This window comes from Dendrobates tinctorius, unplaced genomic scaffold, assembly GCF_039654945.1.
Source record: "Dendrobates tinctorius isolate UK_male_01 unplaced genomic scaffold, ASM3965494v1 ptg000003l, whole genome shotgun sequence".
In the NCBI taxonomy this organism is placed as follows: Eukaryota; Metazoa; Chordata; class Amphibia; order Anura; family Dendrobatidae; genus Dendrobates; species Dendrobates tinctorius.
This window is the reverse complement of record NW_027361671.1, coordinates 94,418,001-94,438,485: the sequence shown is the minus strand read 5'-3', so window position 1 is coordinate 94,438,485 and position 20,485 is coordinate 94,418,001. Positions and strand designations below refer to the sequence as shown.

At 48.6% G+C, this 20,485-nt stretch overlaps 2 protein-coding genes across 3 annotated transcripts in view; one reads left to right on the top strand and one right to left on the bottom strand.

Annotated features, from left to right (window-relative positions):
* Positions 1–252: 252 nt before the first annotated feature.
* Positions 253–15,905, bottom strand: SPRING1 (SREBF pathway regulator in golgi 1). The gene is made up of 5 exons (XM_073561821.1): positions 15,548–15,905; positions 7,422–7,578; positions 5,360–5,508; positions 5,148–5,261; positions 253–4,018 (listed from the first exon to the last, which is right to left on the bottom strand). Exons 1-5 carry the CDS (start codon positions 15,656–15,658, stop codon positions 3,935–3,937), a joined length of 615 nt encoding a protein of 204 aa, XP_073417922.1. The 5' UTR covers positions 15,659–15,905; the 3' UTR covers positions 253–3,934.
* Positions 15,906–15,985: 80 nt separating this feature from the next.
* RNFT2 (ring finger protein, transmembrane 2) overlaps positions 15,986–20,485 on the top strand; it is a 167,791-nt gene continuing 163,291 nt past the window's right edge. The window contains exon 1 of one of the 2 annotated variants that reach the window (XM_073561582.1): positions 15,986–16,079. The gene's annotated coding sequence lies outside the window, so the exon portion shown is untranslated. The remainder of the gene's footprint in view (positions 16,080–20,485) is intronic. The other variant, XM_073561704.1, reaches the window with a different exon arrangement.

Genomic DNA, 20,485 nt, shown 5'->3' with positions numbered 1-20,485 from the left:
CCTGAACTCCATGACGTCCATTATAGCAGATCCTTATCAGCCATTTTCATTTTGCAGAACACTCCAAGATCATCATCCTGCATGAGCTGGCAAAGTAACATTGCTCCGACGGGTGTGATGTCTCAAAAGCGTAATGCATGCAAAGTTCCTATAGAAAATATGGAACATGTCAGACGCACCACGACAGGGTTTTTGTTTGTTTTTTTATATTTTCTACTGATGTAGCAGAAGTTTAGATATTTCTCAAACACATGAATCCAGTCTCATTTATTGATATTAATATAGTACAGCAAAATATTTACATTTAATAAGTTATCACAAAAATACAAAAAAAAGAAAGAAAATAATGGGATATAGTTCTCAATATAAATCAGATGTACAGTTGTGGCCAAAAGTATTGACACCCCTGCAATTCTGTCAGATAAGGCCTGTTTCACACTTCCGTTTTTGACCATCAGTCAAAATCCGCCATTTAAAAAAAAAAAAAAAACGGATCCACCTTTTTTTTGGCGTATCCGTTTCCCCCCCCATTGAGTTGCATTACTGGCGGATCTTGACGGATGGCCATCCGTTGGATCCGTTTTTTTGCGGATCCGCCAAATTTTTTGCGTCCGCCGACATGCCTGGACGGACCATGTAACGTTTTTTTTTTGCTGCAGGATCCGCATTTTACAGTGCGCATGCCTGGAGGAAGGAACTCAGCCGGAAATTTAACCCTGAAATACTTTCTGGCGGACGGAAAAAATTCTCTCTCTCTCGGCTGGTTCCTTTAAAATTCTTCATTCATCAGATCCGTCAAAAAAACGGTCCGGTGGCATCCGTTCGCATCAGTTAGCAACGGATCCGCTTTCCGCCATTTTGGCGGATTATAACTGACACAAAAAACTGAAGTGTGAAACAGGCCTAATACTCAGTTTCTTCCTGAAAATGATTGCAAACACAAATTCTTTGGTATTATTATCTTCATTTAATTTGTCTTAAATGAAAAAAAACACAAAAAGAATTGTCCTAAAGCCAAATTGGATATAATTCCACACCAAACATAACAAAGAGGGTGGACAAAAGTATTGGCGCTGTTCGAAAAATCATGTGATGCTTCTCTAATTTGTGTAATTAACAGCACCTGTAACTTACCTGTGGCACCTAACAGGTGTTGGCAATAACTAAATCACACTTGCAGCCAGTTGACATGGATTAAAGTTGACTCAACCTCTGTCCTGTGTCCTTGTGTGTACCACAGTGAGCATGGAGAAAAGAAAGAAGACCAAAGAACTGTCTGAGGACTTGAGAAACCAAATTGTGAGGAAGCATGAGCAATAACAAGGCTACAAGTTCATCTCCAAAGACCTGAATGTTCCTGTGTCTACCGTGCGCAGTGTCATCAAGAAGTTTAAAGCCCATGGCACTGTGGCTAACCTCCCTAGATGTGGACGGAAAAAAAAAAAAAAAAATTGACAAGAGATTTCAATGCAAGATTGTGTGGATGTTGGATAAAGAACCTCGACTAACATCCAAACAAGTTCAAGCTGCCCTGCAGTCCGAGGGTACAACAGTGTCAGCCCGTACTATCCGTCGCCGTCTGAATGAAAAGGGACTGTATGGTAGGAGACCCAGGAAGACCCCACTTCTTACCCGGAGACATAAAAAAGCCAGGCTGGAGTTTGCCAAAACTTACCTGAAAAAGCCTAAAACGTTTTGGAAGAATGTTCTCTGGTCAGATGTGACAAAAGTAGAGCTTTTTGGGCAAAGGCATCAACATAGAGTTTACAGGAGAAAAAAAGAGGCATTCAAAGAAAAGAACACGGTCCCTACAGTCAAACATGGCAGAGGTTCCCTGATGTTTTGGGGTTGCTTTTCTGCCTCTGGCACTGGACTGCTTGACCGTGTGCATGGCATTATGAAGTCTGAAGACTACCAACAAATTTTGCAGCATAATGTAGGGCCCAGTGTGAGAAAGCTGGGTCTCCCTCAGAGGTCATGGGTCTTCCAGCAGGACAATGACCCAAAACACACTTCAAAAAGCAATAGAAAATGGTTTGAGAGAAAGCACTGGAGACTTCTAAGGTGGCCAGCAATGAGTCCAGACCTGAATCCCATAGAACACCTGTGGAGAGATCTAAAAATGGCAGTTTGGGGAAGGCACCCTTCAAATATCAGGGACCTGGAGCAGTTTGCCAAAGAAGAATGGTCTAAAATTCCAGCAGAGCATTGTAAGAAATTCATTGATGGTTACCGGAAGCGGTTGGTCGCAGTTATTTTGGCTAAAGGTTGTGCAACCAAAGTATTAGGCTGAGGGTGCCAATACTTTTGTCTGGCCCATTTTTGGAGTTTTGTGTGAAATGATGACTGTTTTGCTTTTTTGCTTCATTCTCTTTTGTGTTTTTTTCATTTAAGACAATTTAAATGAAGATAATAATACCAAAGAATTTGTGTTTGCAATCATTTTCAGGAAGAAACGGCGTATTATCTGACAGAATTGCAGGGGTGTCAATACTTTTGGCCACAACTGTAATAGAGATTATCGCAAAGGAGCAATCTCCAAAATATTAGTTATTTTCCTACAGAATTCTCAGAGGCAAAACGGTTGTCTACTACTTAGGACAATTCTGTCTCAATCCAGAAGTTTCCCCCTACTCGCCTCTAGTACCATTCCTGCGGTGTGTCGACACTCTCCTGGCGAGACACCAGTGGAACGGCGACGGAGGTATAAATGTCATTATTTGCAAAAAAAGGAGAACAGCAGCACTCTGTAGAGACCAATATATATGTGAACACGTGTTTGCATATATACATTCCTCCTTTTTGCAAGTTATGTATTCATTGCAGGAGGCACCTGTTCATACTATATGGAGGTGCTGAGCAGGTTTTTTGTTCTATGCATATAAAAGGTCATTATTGTAAAAGATTAAGGGTTTGTCCCAAATAGTGGACAACCCCTTTAATTCTCTTAACTCACCTCCACAACGACTACACCGAGTACTGACCATTTATTATAGATGTAAAACACGCTCACAAATTTCAAACTGAAGTTAATTCATTGCAGCACTTCTCCCATTTTTTGCCCCAAAAGCTACATAAAAGTTTCACATAGTGTAACCAAAAGTCCAAAGAGTCATTATTGTGTTGTGCGAGTGTCAAGAAAAAAAGAAATTGGGTGCTTGATAATTTTATACGCCATTTTCCTGTGAACACATGGCCAAGTCATTGACTATAGAACTAATGGGCAAAACAATGCACAGGGCAAGAAAGTGGGTTCACAAGCCACCACCGAGTGTAGTTCATGCATTTTTCAATACAGAAGGAACCTTTGGGCACAGTTTGGGAAATATGTAACGGCAGCTTTTTGGAGCAAGAAATTGTGTGCCCACGAAATATCTCCAGAATGTCACTATGCTGGCAAATGAGCTTGTGACCCAGCAAACCAGAGCACAGAGGAAAGGCTTTAGGAGACACTTTGTTACACAGTAGCCAATATCAGAATTGGGAGGAAATTGAAAATATGCCAAAATTTAGTTTGGTTTACTTTGGAGTGTCGTTTTCTACTCAAGAGTGTTGATCCATCACTTTGTTTTTAGGCCAGTCAATTATAGAAAAATATTACAATTCACCCACCCCTGACAGTCATCTCGTCACCATTGCAGAGTAGGAAACAAAAATGATATATATTTTTTGTAAGTGTGCCCCACACCCACCCACAGAGAGGGTTCTGAGGTTTCTATGCTGCACCCGGTGCATACCAGAACATGAAGACACTATCTGTAACTAACGTTCTTCCATTACAACTGTAAAAACTGAAAGTTTACACTTCCGTCTGCTTTTGTGGTACCCGTAGTCTTCTGTAACAAAAATCCTGAATACTAGATTCTTGTCATTGCATTGTTGTAGGACATGTCCAGCATCAAGTCTACCTCCCGGACAGTAAGCCCAGGTCTGCTCACATGGGGAGAAGTTCTGGTGGATTTTCACCGTAGCAGAACTTGGCAATTGGGTTTCTGTAGGAGTTTTCATGTTGTACACTCTAAAGAGACAAAAAAAGGATAAAAAAAAAAAAAATTAGATCTAATATATGTAGTAACGCGGATATGAAATATTCACATTACCGCTTCCAGGAAGACTGTAGGGCAGGCTTTACAGACACAAGTCACATGGCAAGGATTGGGATTTTACAAAACGAGCGCGTCGTAAATCATGCAATCAAGTGACCCATTTTCCAACATTTAAACAGGGCATCGTTTTCGCTAATTGCAGACTTTTGGCAAGCTATGAATGAGCAACATCCATTATGTCAGGGCACAGAACGCGTCTATTCAAACACCAGCTGTACCCAGCACTGGACAGTCACACCAGTCTAATGGCCGATGGACATTCATAGGTTATTCTAACTATTGACAGTGAATATATTAAAAATGCATTTGCATAGGGAAAGAGAAAAAAAAAAAAAAATACAACATTGACCATACAAGTTAATTTTCTATCATTAGTAATTTGGCCTTTTACAGGAATAAAAATATGCTCATCTTTCAATTTTTAAAGAGGAAGGAAATTTGAATTTTTTTTTTTTTTTTTTAAATCTTTGTAGGTGCAAATCCCTAAGAGGATATGTAAAAATAAAAGAAAGTCTGAGCCCTACTATTCTACACTGCAAGATTACTATATTGCAGTAGTCAAATTGACTTTCTCCTATAAAGTACAGCCATTGGTTTGGCTTCACAGGAGGATCGATCAACAAGGCAGCCTTAAGTGCCTGTGGCCCCACAGATGCCATGGCAATTCTTCCACACCCCGTAATCACAGGGTTTGGTTGACGGAGCCATTTAAGTGACACCTACAATATACTCGTTATCTAAATGTGGCGGTCAGATACTGGAGCTAGCTCTGGCAGCTGGAGTTTAATGTAGATTTGCCAAGTATGGTCCAGGCTCAGCTCCTGAGCCCGCTCCATGCATGGAGAGCCAATATTGGATGAACTATTACATCAGGAAGTGTTTGACATGTAGATATGCCCTAATGTTATTTACAAGGCGGTAACATTTTCCGCAGATATTACAGGGCACTGTGCCAGCTACCCATAAAAATGAAGAGAAATAATGGTCAGTGCTGAAAGCCAGCAATATAACATTATTGGAACACAAGGCATCAAGTCTTACCTGTGAAGATGTCCGACATTTTGCCAGGCACAGCTCAAAGTGGTCTTCTACAGCCATGAATAAGTTTTGGAACCCTACTGCAGCCCTTTTTAAGAAACGTTCCAATATATGTTGCTGAATGATGAAGGGTCACATGTATTAAATATTCGCATTATGATTTTATATAATGCTCTATATAAATATGACTACATTATAGATTATATAGGACAGACCTTGTTGGGCTGCAGGCAGCAAGACACGCAGTACTCGTACACACTGCAGCATCCGTTGGGTAGGCAGCTCTCACAGTTATATTGTCTAGTACTGGCCATGAGATTGCAGCAGCCATTTGCCAGCAGTTCTTTGCGTTCACATACATAACCTGTTAAAATGGATAAATTGGTAAAATGAAGAAAATTAAAAAGTAATGTACTTTTATGTTAATGTCTTGAGCATGAACTATTTAGAGTTTGAGACCTTACCCAAGAAATCCAGACCGCAAACATTAAGCCATATGCAATTTCCAACAACCTACACTGTGAGCCCACTCCATACACGTACAACGCATGTCGCGAAGGGGTTAAAAATCTCAACACATTTCCTTTTATTTTTTGAAAGATATAAATTTACCAGTTTGTAGCTATCTGAGAATGACACTTAGGGCCCCGTCACACATAGCGACTCACCAGCGATCCCGAGAACGATATCAACGTGTCAGGATCGCTGGTAAGTCCTTATGTGATCGCTGGTGAGCTGTCAAACAGACAGCTTCACCAGAGATCAGCACAGCGATGCCGAGCGCGCGGCATCGCTGTGTTCGTTAGTTACCAGCGCGCTGATGCAGGGGGCTGGTAACTAAGGTACACATCGGGTTTCTAAGGGACGCACGTCCCTTGGATACCCGATGTGTACGTTAGTTACCAGCTGACAGCTGGTCTCCCGCCTGTCACACGCAGCGATGCGTGCTGGCCAGCGGGAGACCAGCGACCAAAGAAAAGTCCTGGGCTTTCCTACAGCGATCAGCGATACCGGCAGGGGGGCCGGTCTCTGATCGCTGTCACACACAGCGATCTCGCTGGTGAGATCGCTGTTGTGTCAAAAAAACTTGTGACTCAGTAGCGATCTCACTATGTGTGACGGGGCCCTTACACATCACAAACACAGCAGGCCGAGGCCATAGGAGACTGAGCTCCGCGTCTGACCACATGTATACTGGGGATTTCCAGGGCACAGATGTGGGCGTAGCCAGGTACCATTTTATTAAAGCCCAGAGGTACAATGGTCACTGCTTATTCATTTAGTGGCGGAAAAGCACAGGTCGGCAGCCTGACATTGTACTACTAATGCTAGGCTATAGAGAGGTCACAGCTGGAAGTCACCTGGACAGTCCTGCTCAGAGGAGGGCTGCGGCAGTGCCTCCTTCCAGAGATGAGAGAAGAATGGTAGCCTGGTAGTAGTAGAACAATGTCAGACTGAACAACCTGGCCATAGTCACAGCACAGTAGTGACGCCATCACACTGCTGTGCCCTCACTGAGCACAGTCACGTGTTCAAATTAAAGCCTCATTCAGATGTTTGATGGAGGGAAGTCTGAATGAGGGTTTACCGTTGCTTCCGCAGCGTGCATCAGAATAGATGACCGTCACTAGCTACGTCGCTCTTCACACTCACCATTAATGTAAAGAGCTCAGTAACCAATTCAGCGATTATGATGTGCTTTACAGACGTCACAGTAAAGCCTCATTCAGACTTCGCTGTATTACGGTTATCTGAAAGAGGCAGAGCAGGGCTGTGTATACAGTGCCATTGTGTGTGACAGCCCATTCACCTAGTCCCATCATGTGTGATGCACTGCCAGCCGTACACCAACACTGTCCACATGTCAGCATCACTCTGCAGTCACCAACAAAAAATAACTGCATCATGGGGAGGGGGGGATATCCATGAGCAGCAATACCAAACCTCCACAGATTGGTCACCGCCGTTCAGAGCGCCTTGTTATCCTCTGAAAGGCTCACATTGATGGCCCCACCTTACCCAATGATTTGTTAATCAGCCATTAATAGGGGGAACCTAGAGGGTGAGTTTTACAGAAGAGAGGCAAGGGCCTTGGTGATTAAGACTAGCTTTGCCTTGTGTGTTTATGTCACTCTGCCAGACAGCCCCTTTAAAAGGATCCGCTGCTGATGTCTTAACGCCAGATGCCCCAGCACACAGGTCCCTGAATGAGTGCATGCCTTGATACTTGGCAGGAGCACAAGGGGCATCCACACACAATCTCAGGCACATTTTTACCTAGATCATCTGTTAGGAGGAATTTGCCCTGCACAGAGTTGCGACACTGGTTACTTGGCCGGCTGCTGTTCCCAAGGTTAAACTGTATTTTCCAATGAATGTTTTGATCTCGTTCTAGAGTCTGAAGAAGCGTTCTGTCTCTGATCGTCTTTTCTTCCTGATGGAGGCATTAGAAAAGGATAGATTTCAATCAGGTCAAGTGAAAAGTGTGCCCAGCATAAACATGTGTACGCACATATATCTACTTCATATCCACAACCATCAATCCAGCACAGTCCCCTATTAGAAGGCCAGAGTGCAACCAGCAAATGACGCTGAATAATTCTATTTACTGAGTGTGCACTGGCTGCCAGTTTAAAGGCACAGACCGCTACATTAAGGGGAACCTGTCAGCAGGATTGTGCTCAGTAAACTACAGAGTCAGGTCGGCGCTGTTATACTGATTAAAAGGATACCTGGGTTGATGAAATCCGTCATGTGGTTGTTGTTTAATCTATTTGCAGTTTTCAGTTAATGAGATTCTCATGCTCCGGGGCAGGGGGCTTTAGGAGGTGCTCTGCTTACACGTTCATCCGTATGGCCTATGACAGGTTACTGATCCTTTACTCACCTGCCCCCTATTTTGCATAAGGCGTTTGGAAAAAACAAAAAACAAAAAAAAAAACCTTTACATTGAGCTAGATGATGTCAGCGCTCTAGCTTGTATTAAGTATAGTATTGCTGGGTAAAAATAGAAAAAAAAAAAAAGGAAATGGCGGCAGCGGGAGGTGCATGTGAGGTAGCATCTATCGAGTTCCAATAGATGCTACTACAGAAGCGCCGCCAGCGCCATTTTACTACAGTCCATTTTTCTGCCCGCCACCTGGCAAAATGGTACCAGAGGCATTAGTGCAGTAGCATCTATCACAAAGCGATAGATAATAATGCGCATGAGCCCCTCGCCAGCACCATTCTGATTAAGGCAATTTTTTTTTTTACCCAGCAATACCATAGGCATAATGATTTACATGCTAGTGTGCAGGTGCTGGCGCCATTTTGCTCAATTTAAATGTATTTTTTCTAACCACACCATAGTATGTGAAGCATGTAAGATAGTGGGCTGTGGTGTAATGACTACTGTGTCCGCTAGGGGGCGCTGTGTGGATGTCCCAAGAGAGAGGATGAGTGGCAGTATACTGAGTGGCCGTTGTGTATCTCAAAGTGGGTGGCTTTGAGATGAAGGCTTGGTTATGTGCTGATTAGCAGAGCTGATCTTTCGTGCCTATGTGTTAGGGAGAAGCCTTCAGGCAGCTGAAGAGATGGGCGGGTTCTAGTTGCCTACAAACCCACCCAGGGGTGTGTCTGATAACACCTATAGTAAAAGGCTATGTGAGTGGGTGAAGGACCTGTGATGAGGTCATAGTCACGTGACCTGGTGGGCGTGGCTATAGACCATATAATGTGGCTAGGGTAGGTCACATGTGGTGAATGCTGGGACCTGATTGGTCCAGTTTGGAAGGTCCCGTGAGGAGAAGGATCTCCTCACTAACAGCCTGTGTGTGGCTGGGTGTAATGGCTGCCAGCATCTGAGAGTCCCAGAGGAGAGAGTGGATGTCTGCAGCGTGGAGCAACAGCCATGAGAGAACCCTGACGTGGGTGAGATAATGATGAGGCTGAAGAGCCTGAGTATGGACATTGAGTAACCTGTGTGTGACCACAGGCTTAACCAGAGTGAAGCTATAATGGACGCTATGCTGTAATGCTGTTTATGTTGCTTCTGTGGTTTACGATGACGAATAAACCTCATGGACTATGTTATGGCTTATGAAAACCCGTGCTGGATCTGATTGTGTGGCTGCCAAGCGAGTGTCCCCCTACCTTGAATGACAGCGCTACCTCACAATTGGTGGAGAAGCTATGGGCAGTGGTGTAGCCTTGTTGCTGGGAACAACGGATAAGGACTGCAAAATTCGGTGGCAAAGAGCAACGCTGAGCCAGGAGGGCTGACGGTTGTGGAAGCCGTGTGATGTGCTGCTGACCGGCCACGTGTGAGCAGAGCCTGTGACGGCCTGCAAGTGGGGAAGAAACTGTCCGGCTGTGGTTCTGGAAACCGTGGGGCGGCCTAGTGAGTAAGGCACTGTCCGGATCAGTGAGCCCAGTGCGGCCGCTTTCCCAGGAGAAAGACTGGTGATTGCTAGGGTTCCTCTGCGGAGAAGAGGTACCTGAGGACCTGTGTGGGCAACACAGGAGAAACAGACTGGTGTTCGTGTGGTACTGACCTGGGTCAATGAGTAAAACGGTGACCCGTGTGGCCGACACAGGTATCGGACAGGTGTTGTGTGGTACTGACCTGGGTCAGTGAGGAAGACTGTGTACCTGGAGGGTTCAGTGAGGAAAGGTCCTGGAGGGTCAGCCCTGGGAGCAGAGTCGGATCCCAGGAGCACGTGGTGTGACCTTGGATCTGGTGAGGCGTGAGTGTTGGGCAGTCTCAGGCGGAGACAGATGTCCTGAAGAGCACCCGCCGAGCCCCTGGACCTGGTGAGGCCGGTGTGTGGGGAGACCCTGGGAGGAGGGTCGCTCCCTGAATTGCGCCCTGTGTGTTGGACGGTCTCAGGTGGAGACAGGAGCGTCCGGAATAGCACACAGTCAGGACACGTGAGTTTTTTGTGGGGTGTGTGTGGGTTTTTTTTGTTTTTTTTTTTCTTTTTTCTCGACTCAGCCTGCGATGGCTCAGTGGGAGTCAAGAAGGTGACAAGCAGCTTGATGTGGCTCAGTGGGAGTCAAGAAGGTGACAAGCGGCTTCCGATGGGTCGGCAGGTCCACGAAGACGGCGCAGCAGGAGCTGCAGTGACACCAGCCGCTGTGTGTGAACAGCAGCCGGTGATCGGTGACAGCAGGAGCTGTGGTGGTGCCAACAAAGACTTGTGTGGTATCGTAAGAGACAAACTGTGTGGTGTGAACTGTGGTCTGAGAAGACCGGTATAACAGACATGGGGACATCCCGAAAGGGGGTGGAGTCCCAAAAGGTGGCGGTGACCCAAATCGGGGTGGTAGCCCAAAAGGGGGTGGAGTCCCAAACTGGGGTGGTAACCAAAAAAGAAGTGGAGTCCCAAATTGAGGTGGAGTCCCAAATTGGGGTGGTGGTCCAGAAAGGGGCCGAGTTTGAGGAAATGGCAGCACGGGTTGGCTCAGTGGGTATGTCTGGGGAAACTGCAGTGTTCGTGTATGTCATTTCCAGAGTGTGGGATATTCTTTCCGAGTGATGACTGGCCGCAGGTGTGTACTGTGATGCTGCATCGGGAAGGAATCTCGGGACGGTTGGACTCAAAGAGTCAGGTGACGCTGGTAAGAACTCCTCTCCCTTTCTGTCTGACCGAGAAAATGGTCCAGGTTCGCTGTGCACATGGGGTCACAGTGAACTATGCGGTAGACAGAATAATGTTTGAGGGGCTCGAAGGCAGTGAGTGTCAAGGGGGCAGTATACCATCAGACTTAGTGTATGCCTTGGAGTGGGGCCGGGACTTTGTCAGGTTTGATGATATATGCCACGAGGGTGGAAACGTTCCTACTGTTGGATTAACCAATACGCTGACGCCTCCTAACGTGGACAGGCCAGACGTAGGGGCGACCAGAGAAAGAATTGCGTTAGATGAGTTTACTGACCTGATGTCACCTGAAGGGTACCACAGTGTGAATGAGAATGGTGTGGTAAACAAAAAGAGCGGAGCTGACACACAGAGCGTGTCTTGGGGGTTCACCGTACGATGTGGTGTGACTGACGTGTTGTTGCCAGTAGTCACCACTAGGACAGACTCTAGTGCTGTGCTGACTGAAACTCTTGACAAAACTGACGCTGACATGGTGGATAAGACGGCTGAAGTAATCGCACCGTTAATGGGTAGCTGGAAGGATTACTCGGCAGGTCGGGGTGACTCAGGCTCTGGGGGTGACTGTGGCTCTGAGAGAGACAGGGAGCACAGACTAGAGGAGCTCGAGAAAGAAGTCTTGGAGCTCAGAGGTCACCTGTCCACGTGGCAAAGTGTGAACAAGAACCTCAAGGAAGAGATGGAGGAACTCAGAGGAGTAGTAAAAAGTCTTCTGCGAGAGAAGTTGGACGAAGACTTACCGCGGGTGAGCGTGAGTGATAAGACAGAACTGCCAGTGGCCAAGGGTCATGAAGTGATCCAATTGTGTGAAGTTGATGAGTTAAGAACTGAAGAAGACAGTCACCCAGTCAGGTCAACTGTAGTGAGGAAAGTGTCCGTGGTAAGGCCCGAGTCTCCTGGCCTGGAAGAGAGCAAGACCACGTCCTTCAAGACTGTGATTGACGTTCCAGAAGACATGCAAGACGCCTGTGCGGAGGAAGGTGTACATGAGGCTTTCAAAAAGGCGGTCAAGGCGTGTGAGGTGCACTGGGCACCTGAGACTCGGCAGTTAGTGATAGTATCAGCCAGAGAAGATACATCAAACAGAGTAGCTGTCCTGAAAGAGATGCATTTGCAGTGTCTACGTGTCAAACAATTGGTTAGGCAGAGTAATGTGAAGGCTGCTCGACGCCTAGAGATAGCAAGAGAGGCTATGGATCGGCGGGGTTTGCGGAAAGATGTGGTTCTGGTACCCAAAGCTCTGATTAGGAGAATCATTGGAAGATCCGGGAAGGTAATGCAAGACCTTGTGAATATCTCCGGTGTGGTGCGGGTGAGGATCCCTCCTGATGAAGACCAGGTATCCAGTGAAGTGGGTAGAATTCCCATCATGTTGGTTGGCTCCACGGAGAGCCTGAGAGACTTTCGGAAGCTCGTGGGGTACCTGCGAGAAATTGAGCAGTTGAGACTGGACAGTCAGCGAATTAATAAAGAAGTACGGAATACCAGGTGGCTGCCGCCTGCAACCCAACAAGATGTAAGGACCCGAAGAGTTCCGCCAAGAAGTGACAGGGCAGATGGCCGAAGAGGGTCAGCAAGTGGTAGTTCGACTGGCAGGATGACTGTGAGAGACCGTAGTTCCTGTGAGACGCTGAAGGAGTCAGACTCAGGCCAGACAGTAGAGCCGATTAGGACTGATGACCGTACCAACCGGGAGAGCCGGTCAGTGGGAGAACGGTCAGGTGACGAAGTGCACTCTAGGAGGGTGGTGACTAAACAGTGTCTGATGACGCAGACAGACTGCAACTGGAGGGTCAAAGACAATGACTGATATTTTGACTGCTGGGGGCGGGGGAGGCCTAACGTAGAGAGGAGGCCGTATGACAGTTGGAATAGGTTCTCTCGACCTGTGGGGCAAGGTGTGATGAGTGCCCGGTCTCGAGATCCTGGTGTACGATTGTGTGTTCAACCCCACAAGTTTGAACAGAGGGGCGGGGTATGTGGTGTAATGACTACTGTGTCCACTAGGGGGCGCTGTGTGGATGTCCCAAGAGAGAGGATGAGTGGCAGTATACTGAGTTGCCGTTGTGTATCTCAAAGTGGGTGGCTTTGAGATGAAGGCTTGGTTATGTGCTGATCTTTCGTGCCTATGTGTTAGGGAGAAGCCTTCAGGCAGCTGAAGAGATGGGCGGGTTCTAGCTGCCTACAAACCCACCGAGGGGTGTGTCTGAAAACGCCTGTATTAGGCCGGTTTCACATTAGCGCTTTTTAAGCGCACGCACGGCCGGGGGTAGCTCCGCCCCCGAGCCGGCTCTCTGCCCGGCGTGCCCGCCCCTCGCTTGTAGCGCCGCCTACTAGCGGACAGCGGCGCCTGCGATCGGCGCACCCTATCTTTAGCATAGGGTGCACAGATCGTGCGCAGGCCGTGCGCTAATTGCGCTTTGACCTGCGCTGCGCACTTTTGACGGTGCGCCGTGCGCGCCAAAATCCGAAAAGTTTGATTTTGGCGCGCACGGCGCACCGTCAAAGGTGCGCAGCACAGGTCAAAGCGCAACTAGCGCACGGCCTGCACACGATCTGCGCACCCTATGCTAAAGATAGGGTGCGCCGATCGCAGGCGCCGCTGTCCGCTAGTAGGCGGCGCTACAAGCAAGGGGCGGGCACGCCGGGCAGAGAGCCGGCTCGGGGGCGGAGCTACCCCAGGCCGTGCGTGCGCTTAAAAAGCGCTAATGTGAAACCGGCCTTAAAAGGCTATGTGAGTGGGTGAAAGACCTGTGATGAGGTCATAGTCACGTGACCCGGTGGGCATGGCTATAGACCATATAATGTGGCTAGGGTAGGTCACATGTGGTGAATGCTGGGACCTGATTGGTCCAGTTTGGAAGGTCCCGTGAGGAGAAGGATCTCCTCACTAACAGCCTGTGTGTGGCTGGGTGTAATGGCTGCCAGCGTCTGAGAGTCCCAGAGGAGAGAGTGGATGTCTGCAGCGTGGAGCAACAGCCATGAGAGAACCCTGACGTGGGTGAGATAATGATGAGGCTGAAGAGCCTGAGTATGGACATTGAGTAACCTGTGTGTGACCACAGGCTTAACCAGAGTGAAGCTATAATGAACGCTATGCTGTAATGCTGTTTATGTTGCTTCTGTGGTTTATGACGACGAATAAACCTCATGGACTATGTTATGGCTTATGAAAACCCGTGCTGGATCTGATTGTGTGGCTGCCAAGCGAGTGTCCCCCAACCTTGAATGACAGCGCTACCTCACAGGGCATTAAGCTATTCCATTTAAAAAGACTATTTTATTTCAAGTTTTTCATGTTGAATTGGACCATGCTATTTTAGAATTTTGGATAACTAGAGGAGGAAGACCTAGAGTGGTTGTAAATGGCTGCACATTCTGTTGGAAGAATGTCTCAAGTGGGGTACCACAGGGCTCTGTCCTGGGCCCTGTTTTGTTCAACATCTTTATCAATGATTTAGATGAAGGAATTGAGGGTAAACTGATTAAATTTGAGGACACAAAGCTAGGAGGGATAGCTAATACTAGAGAAGAGAGAGGATTCAAAAAGATATAAAACTGGAGCAGTGGGAAGCAACTAACAGAATGGTTTTTAACAGGGAAAAATGCCAAGTACTACATCTGGGCAATAAAAATGAAAAAAAGCATATACAGAATAGGACTAAGCAACAGCACATGTGAAAAAAGACTTGGGTATACTAATAGATCATAGTCTGAACATGAGTCAGCAGTGTGATGCAGCAGCAAAAAGGCAAATGCAATACAGTCTAGATCACGTGAAGTCATTATCCCCCTCTACTTCTCTTTGGTCAGACCTCATCTGGAATACTGTGTCCAGTTTTGGGCGTCACATTTAAAAAAAAACAAAAAAACTGGAGCAAGTTCAGAGAAGAGCGACAAGAATGGTGACCGGTCTGCAAACCCTGTCTTATGAGGAAAGGTTGCAGGATTTGGGAATGTTTAGTTTACAGAAGAGAAGACTTAATAGCTGTCTACAAATATCTCAAGGGCTGTCACATTGTAGAAGGATCAACTTTATTCTCATTTGCACAAGGAAAGACTAGAAGCAATGGGATGAACCTGAATAGGAGGAGACACAGATTAGATATTAGAAAAAACTCTTGAACAGTTAGGGTGATCAATGAGTGGAACAGGCTGCCACGAGAGGTGGTGAGTTCTCCTTCAATGGAAGTCTTCAAACAGAGGCTGGACAGACATCTGACTGGGATGATTTAGCGAATCCTGCTTTGAGCAGGGGGTTGGACCAGATGACCCAGGAGGTCCCTTCCAACTCTACCATTCTATGACTACCCTGTTGGGGCAAATAGTGTGTGTTGGCTACACTGAGCCTTTCTGCACTGTAAACCACAACTATTTATTCTTCCGCTTTATGGTCACTGTTTTTAATTCATCAATCAAAAGCACCGTGCTTGAGCTGTGACTGGGGCCAATCATTCATTACGGCCTGGAGGTGCAGCAGACACATACGTCTGACCAGATCTGCTGCGGTTGTTACACAGCACTGCTGGCCAGAATGGCTGCTGATGGAGGAGCATGTGAGGAGTCCAATAGTAAAGCAGCTTTCTCCTGTGACAGGACTTGGCTGCTGGACAGTCTGGTGACAACCCCCGCTCTATGGTCAGGAGGAGGCCCTGGGATACAAGGGTCAGCCACATCCAGAAGACAGACTGCTGGGCCACGTCGCTCACAAGCTCAGGCTCCCCACAATGGGTGCACACCCTGACACCCGGCGGTACTCACCTGCTTGAGGGTGCTAGTGAGAAAGTAGATGAGAGAGAGTCCGAACACAATGCCCAGCACCCATCTCTTGCGCAGGATCTTCCTCCACAGCATAGACAGCACCTGCACCATGCCTGCCCCAGAGGAGAGCTCTGCCTGTGTACAGCTGTCAGCGCCCCGGCCGCCTGTCACACGCCGGCCCAGTCATAACAACACAATGTATGGGGCTGTGCTCCTCACACCGGCCAGACGGCCATGGCGGCGCTGTGCCTGCACTGTAACACTATACACACGGATTAGCGCGCACTGTACACCAAGCTGGAAATCCTATCTGCTCTACAGCACCCGTAGGATTACTACTTATGTTATTCCCCCGGAAGTGATAATCCCAGCTGGTTCCACTTCCTGAGAAAGCGCTTTGTTGCCATGGTGACGGTCCACCAAAGTTCTTCTCAGTCACGTGACATGTCGCAGTAACCCGGAAACGAATGAGAGCGCAGCCGGCTTCTGCCTGCAGCCGTGACGTCATCCGGTCTGCACCGCCCAGGACCAGGTGAGAGGATGCGGAAGGCTTCATAGATGTCAGGGACCGAGAGGAAAGCGCCATCCTCCCTGTACAGCAGCGCATCTCTGCTCTATTGTCCTCTGTTATCAGCCATAGAGGCTGTGAGGAAAGCGCCATCCTCCCTGTACAGCAGCGCATCTCCGCTCTATTGTCCTCTGTTATCAGCCATAGAGGCTGTGAGGAAAGCGCCATCCTCCCTGTACAGCAGCGCATCTCCGCTCTATTGTCCTCTGTTATCAGCCATAGAGGCTGTGAGGAAAGCGCCATCCTCCCTGTACAGCAGCGCATCTCCGCTCTATTGTCCTCTGTTATCAGCCATAGAGGCTGTGAGGAAAGCGCCATCCTCCCTGTACAGCAGCACATCTCTGCTCTATTGTCCTCTGTTATCAGCCATAGAGGCTGTGAGGAAAGCGCCATCCTCCCTGTACAGCAGCGCATCTCCGCTCTATTGTCCTCTGTTATCAGCCATAGAGGCTGTGAGGAAAGCGCCATCCTCCCTGTACAGCAGCACATCTCTGCTCTATTGTCCTCTGTTATCAGCCATAGAGGCTGTGAGGAAAGCGCCATCCTCCCTGTACAGCAGCACATCTCTGCTCTATTGTCCTCTGTTATCAGCCATAGAGGCTGTGAGGAAAGCGCCATCCTCCCTGTACAGCAGCACATCTCTGCTCTATTGTCCTCTGTTATCAGCCATAGAGGCTGTGAGGAAAGCGCCATCCTCCCTGTACAGCAGCACATCTCCGCTCTATTGTCCTCTGTTATCAGCCATAGAGGCTGTGAGGAAAGCGCCATCCTCCCTGTACAGCAGCACATCTCTGCTCTATTGTCCTCTGTTATCAGCCATAGAGGCTGTGAGGAAAGCGCCATCCTCCCTGTACAGCAGCGGATCTCTGCTCTATTGTCCTCTGTTATCAGCCATAGAGGCTGTGAGGAAAGCGCCATCCTCCCTGTACAGCAGCACATCTCCGCTCTATTGTCCTCTGTTATCAGCCATAGAGGCTGTGAGGAAAGCGCCATCCTCCCTGTACAGCAGCACATCTCCGCTCTATTGTCCTCTGTTATCAGCCATAGAGGCTGTGAGGAAAGCGCCATCCTCCCTGTACAGCAGCGCATCTCCGCTCTATTGTCCTCTGTTATCAGCCATAGAGGCTGTGAGGAAAGCGCCATCCTCCCTGTACAGCAGCACATCTCTGCTCTATTGTCCTCTGTTATCAGCCATAGAGGCTGTGAGGAAAGCGCCATCCTCCCTGTACAGCAGCACATCTCCGCTCTATTGTCCTCTGTTATCAGCCATAGAGGCTGTGAGGAAAGCGCCATCCTCCCTGTACAGCAGCACATCTCTGCTCTATTGTCCTCTGTTATCAGCCATAGAGGCTGTGAGGAAAGCGCCATCCTCCCTGTACAGCAGCACATCTCTGCTCTATTGTCCTCTGTTATCAGCCATAGAGGCTGTGAGGAAAGCGCCATCCTCCCTGTACAGCAGCGGATCTCTGCTCTATTGTCCTCTGTTATCAGCCATAGAGGCTGTGAGGAAAGCGCCATCCTCCCTGTACAGCAGCACATCTCCGCTCTATTGTCCTCTGTTATCAGCCATAGAGGCTGTGAGGAAAGCGCCATCCTCCCTGTACAGCAGCACATCTCCGCTCTATTGTCCTCTGTTATCAGCCATAGAGGCTGTGAGGAAAGCGCCATCCTCCCTGTACAGCAGCACATCTCCGCTCTATTGTCCTCTGTTATCAGCCATAGAGGCTGTGAGGAAAGCGCCATCCTCCCTGTACAGCAGCACATCTCCGCTCTATTGTCCTCTGTTATCAGTCAGGGGAGGCTGTGAGGAAAGCGCCATCCTCCCTGTACAGCAGCACATCTCTGCTCTATTGTCCTCTGTTATCAGCCATAGAGGCTGTGAGGAAAGCGCCATCCTCCCTGTACAGCAGCGGATCTCTGCTCTATTGTCCTCTGTTATCAGCCATAGAGGCTGTGAGGAAAGCGCCATCCTCCCTGTACAGCAGCACATCTCCGCTCTATTGTCCTCTGTTATCAGCCATAGAGGCTGTGAGGAAAGCGCCATCCTCCCTGTACAGCAGCACATCTCCGCTCTATTGTCCTCTGTTATCAGTCAGTGGAGGCTGTGAGGAAAGCGCCATCCTCCCTGTACAGCAGCACATCTCCGCTCTATTGTCCTCTGTTATCAGCCATAGAGGCTGTGAGGAAAGCGCCATCCTCCCTGTACAGCAGCACATCTCTGCTCTATTGTCCTCTGTTATCAGCCATAGAGGCTGTGAGGAAAGCGCCATCCTCCCTGTACAGCAGCACATCTCCGCTCTATTGTCCTCTGTTATCAGCCATAGAGGCTGTGAGGAAAGCGCCATCCTCCCTGTACAGCAGCACATCTCCGCTCTATTGTCCTCTGTTATCAGCCATAGAGGCTGTGAGGAAAGCGCCATCCTCCCTGTACAGCAGCACATCTCTGCTCTATTGTCCTCTGTTATCAGCCATAGAGGCTGTGAGGAAAGCGCCATCCTCCCTGTACAGCAGCACATCTCCGCTCTATTGTCCTCTGTTATCAGCCATAGAGGCTGTGAGGAAAGCGCCATCCTCCCTGTACAGCAGCACATCTCTGCTCTATTGTCCTCTGTTATCAGCCATAGAGGCTGTGAGGAAAGCGCCATCCTCCCTGTACAGCAGCACATCTCTGCTCTATTGTCCTCTGTTATCAGCCATAGAGGCTGTGAGGAAAGCGCCATCCTCCCTGTACAGCAGCGCATCTCTGCTCTATTGTCCTCTGTTATCAGCCATAGAGGCTGTGAGGAAAGCCCCATCCTCCCTGTACAGCAGCGCATCTCTGCTCTATTGTCCTCTGTTATCAGCCATAGAGGCTGTGAGGAAAGCGCCATCCTCCCTGTACAGCAGCGGATCCCCGCTCTATTGTCCTCTGTTATCAGCCATAGAGGCTGTGAGGAAAGCGCCATCCTCCCTGTACAGCAGCGCATCTCTGCTCTATTGTCCTCTGTTATCAGCCATAGAGGCTGTGAGGAAAGCGCCATCCTCCCTGTACAGCAGCGCATCTCTGCTCTATTGTCCTCTGTTATCAGCCATAGAGGCTGTGAGGAAAGCGCCATCCTCCCTGTACAGCAGCGCATCTCTGCTCTATTGTCCTCTGTTATCAGCCATAGAGGCTGTGAGGAAAGCGCCATCCTCCCTGTACAGCAGCGCATCTCTGCTCTATTGTCCTCTGTTATCAGCCATAGAGGCTGTGAGGAAAGCCCCATCCTCCCTGTACAGCAGCGCATCTCTGCTCTATTGTCCTCTGTTATCAGCCATAGAGGCTGTGAGGAAAGCGCCATCCTCCCTGTACAGCAGCGGATCCCCGCTCTATTGTCCTCTGTTATCAGCCATAGAGGCTGTGAGGAAAGCGCCATCCTCCCTGTACAGCAGCGCATCTCCGCTCTATTGTCCTCTGTTATCAGCCATAGAGGCTGTGAGGAAAGCCCCATCCTCCCTGTACAGCAGCGCATCTCTGCTCTATTGTCCTCTGTTATCAGCCATAGAGGCTGTGAGGAAAGCGCCATCCTCCCTGTACAGCAGCGCATCTCCGCTCTATTGTCCTCTGTTATCAGCCATAGAGGCTGTGAGGAAAGCCCCATCCTCCCTGTACAGCAGCACATCTCCGCTCTATTGTCCCCTGTTATCAGCCATAGAGGCTGTGAGGAAAGCGCCATCCTCCCTGTACAGCAGCACATCTCCGCTCTATTGTCCTCTGTTATCAGCCATAGAGGCTGTGAGGAAAGCGCCATCCTCCCTGTACAGCAGCGCATCTCCGCTCTATTGTCCTCTGTTATCAGCCATAGAGGCTGTGAGGAAAGCGCCATCCTCCCTGTACAGCAGCACATCTCCGCTCTATTGTCCTCTGTTATCAGCCATAGAGGCTGTGAGGAAAGCGCCATCCTCCCTGTACAGCAGCACATCTCCGCTCTATTGTCCCCTGTTATCAGCCATAGAGGCTGTGAGGAAAGCGCCATCCTCCCTGTACAGCAGCACATCCCCGCTCTATTGTCCTCTGTTATCAGCCATAGAGGCTGTGAGGAAAGCGCCATCCTCCCTGTACAGCAGCGCATCTCCGCTCTATTGTCCTCTGTTATCAGCCATAGAGGCTGTGAGGAAAGCGCCATCCTCCCTGTACAGCAGCGCATCTCCGCTCTATTGTCCTCTGTTATCAGCCATAGAGGCTGTGAGGAAAGCCCCATCCTCCCTGTACAGCAGCACATCTCTGCTCTATTGTCCTCTGTTATCAGCCATAGAGGCTGTGAGGAAAGCGCCATCCTCCCTGTACAGCAGCACATCTCCGCTCTATTGTCCTCTGTTATCAGCCATAGAGGCTGTGAGGAAAGCGCCAT

Coding starts and splice junctions, on each gene's coding strand:
- SPRING1 (XM_073561821.1), bottom strand. CDS start 15,658: ATGGTGCAGGTGCTGTCTATGCTGTGGAGGAAGATCCTGCGCAAGAGA. Junction 7,579..15,547: donor TCACTAGCACCCTCAAGCAG/GTGAGTACCGCC, acceptor TGCCTCCATCAG/GAAGAAAAGACGATCAGAGA. Junction 5,262..5,359: donor GCTGCCTGCAGCCCAACAAG/GTCTGTCCTATA, acceptor TTCATCATTCAG/CAACATATATTGGAACGTTT.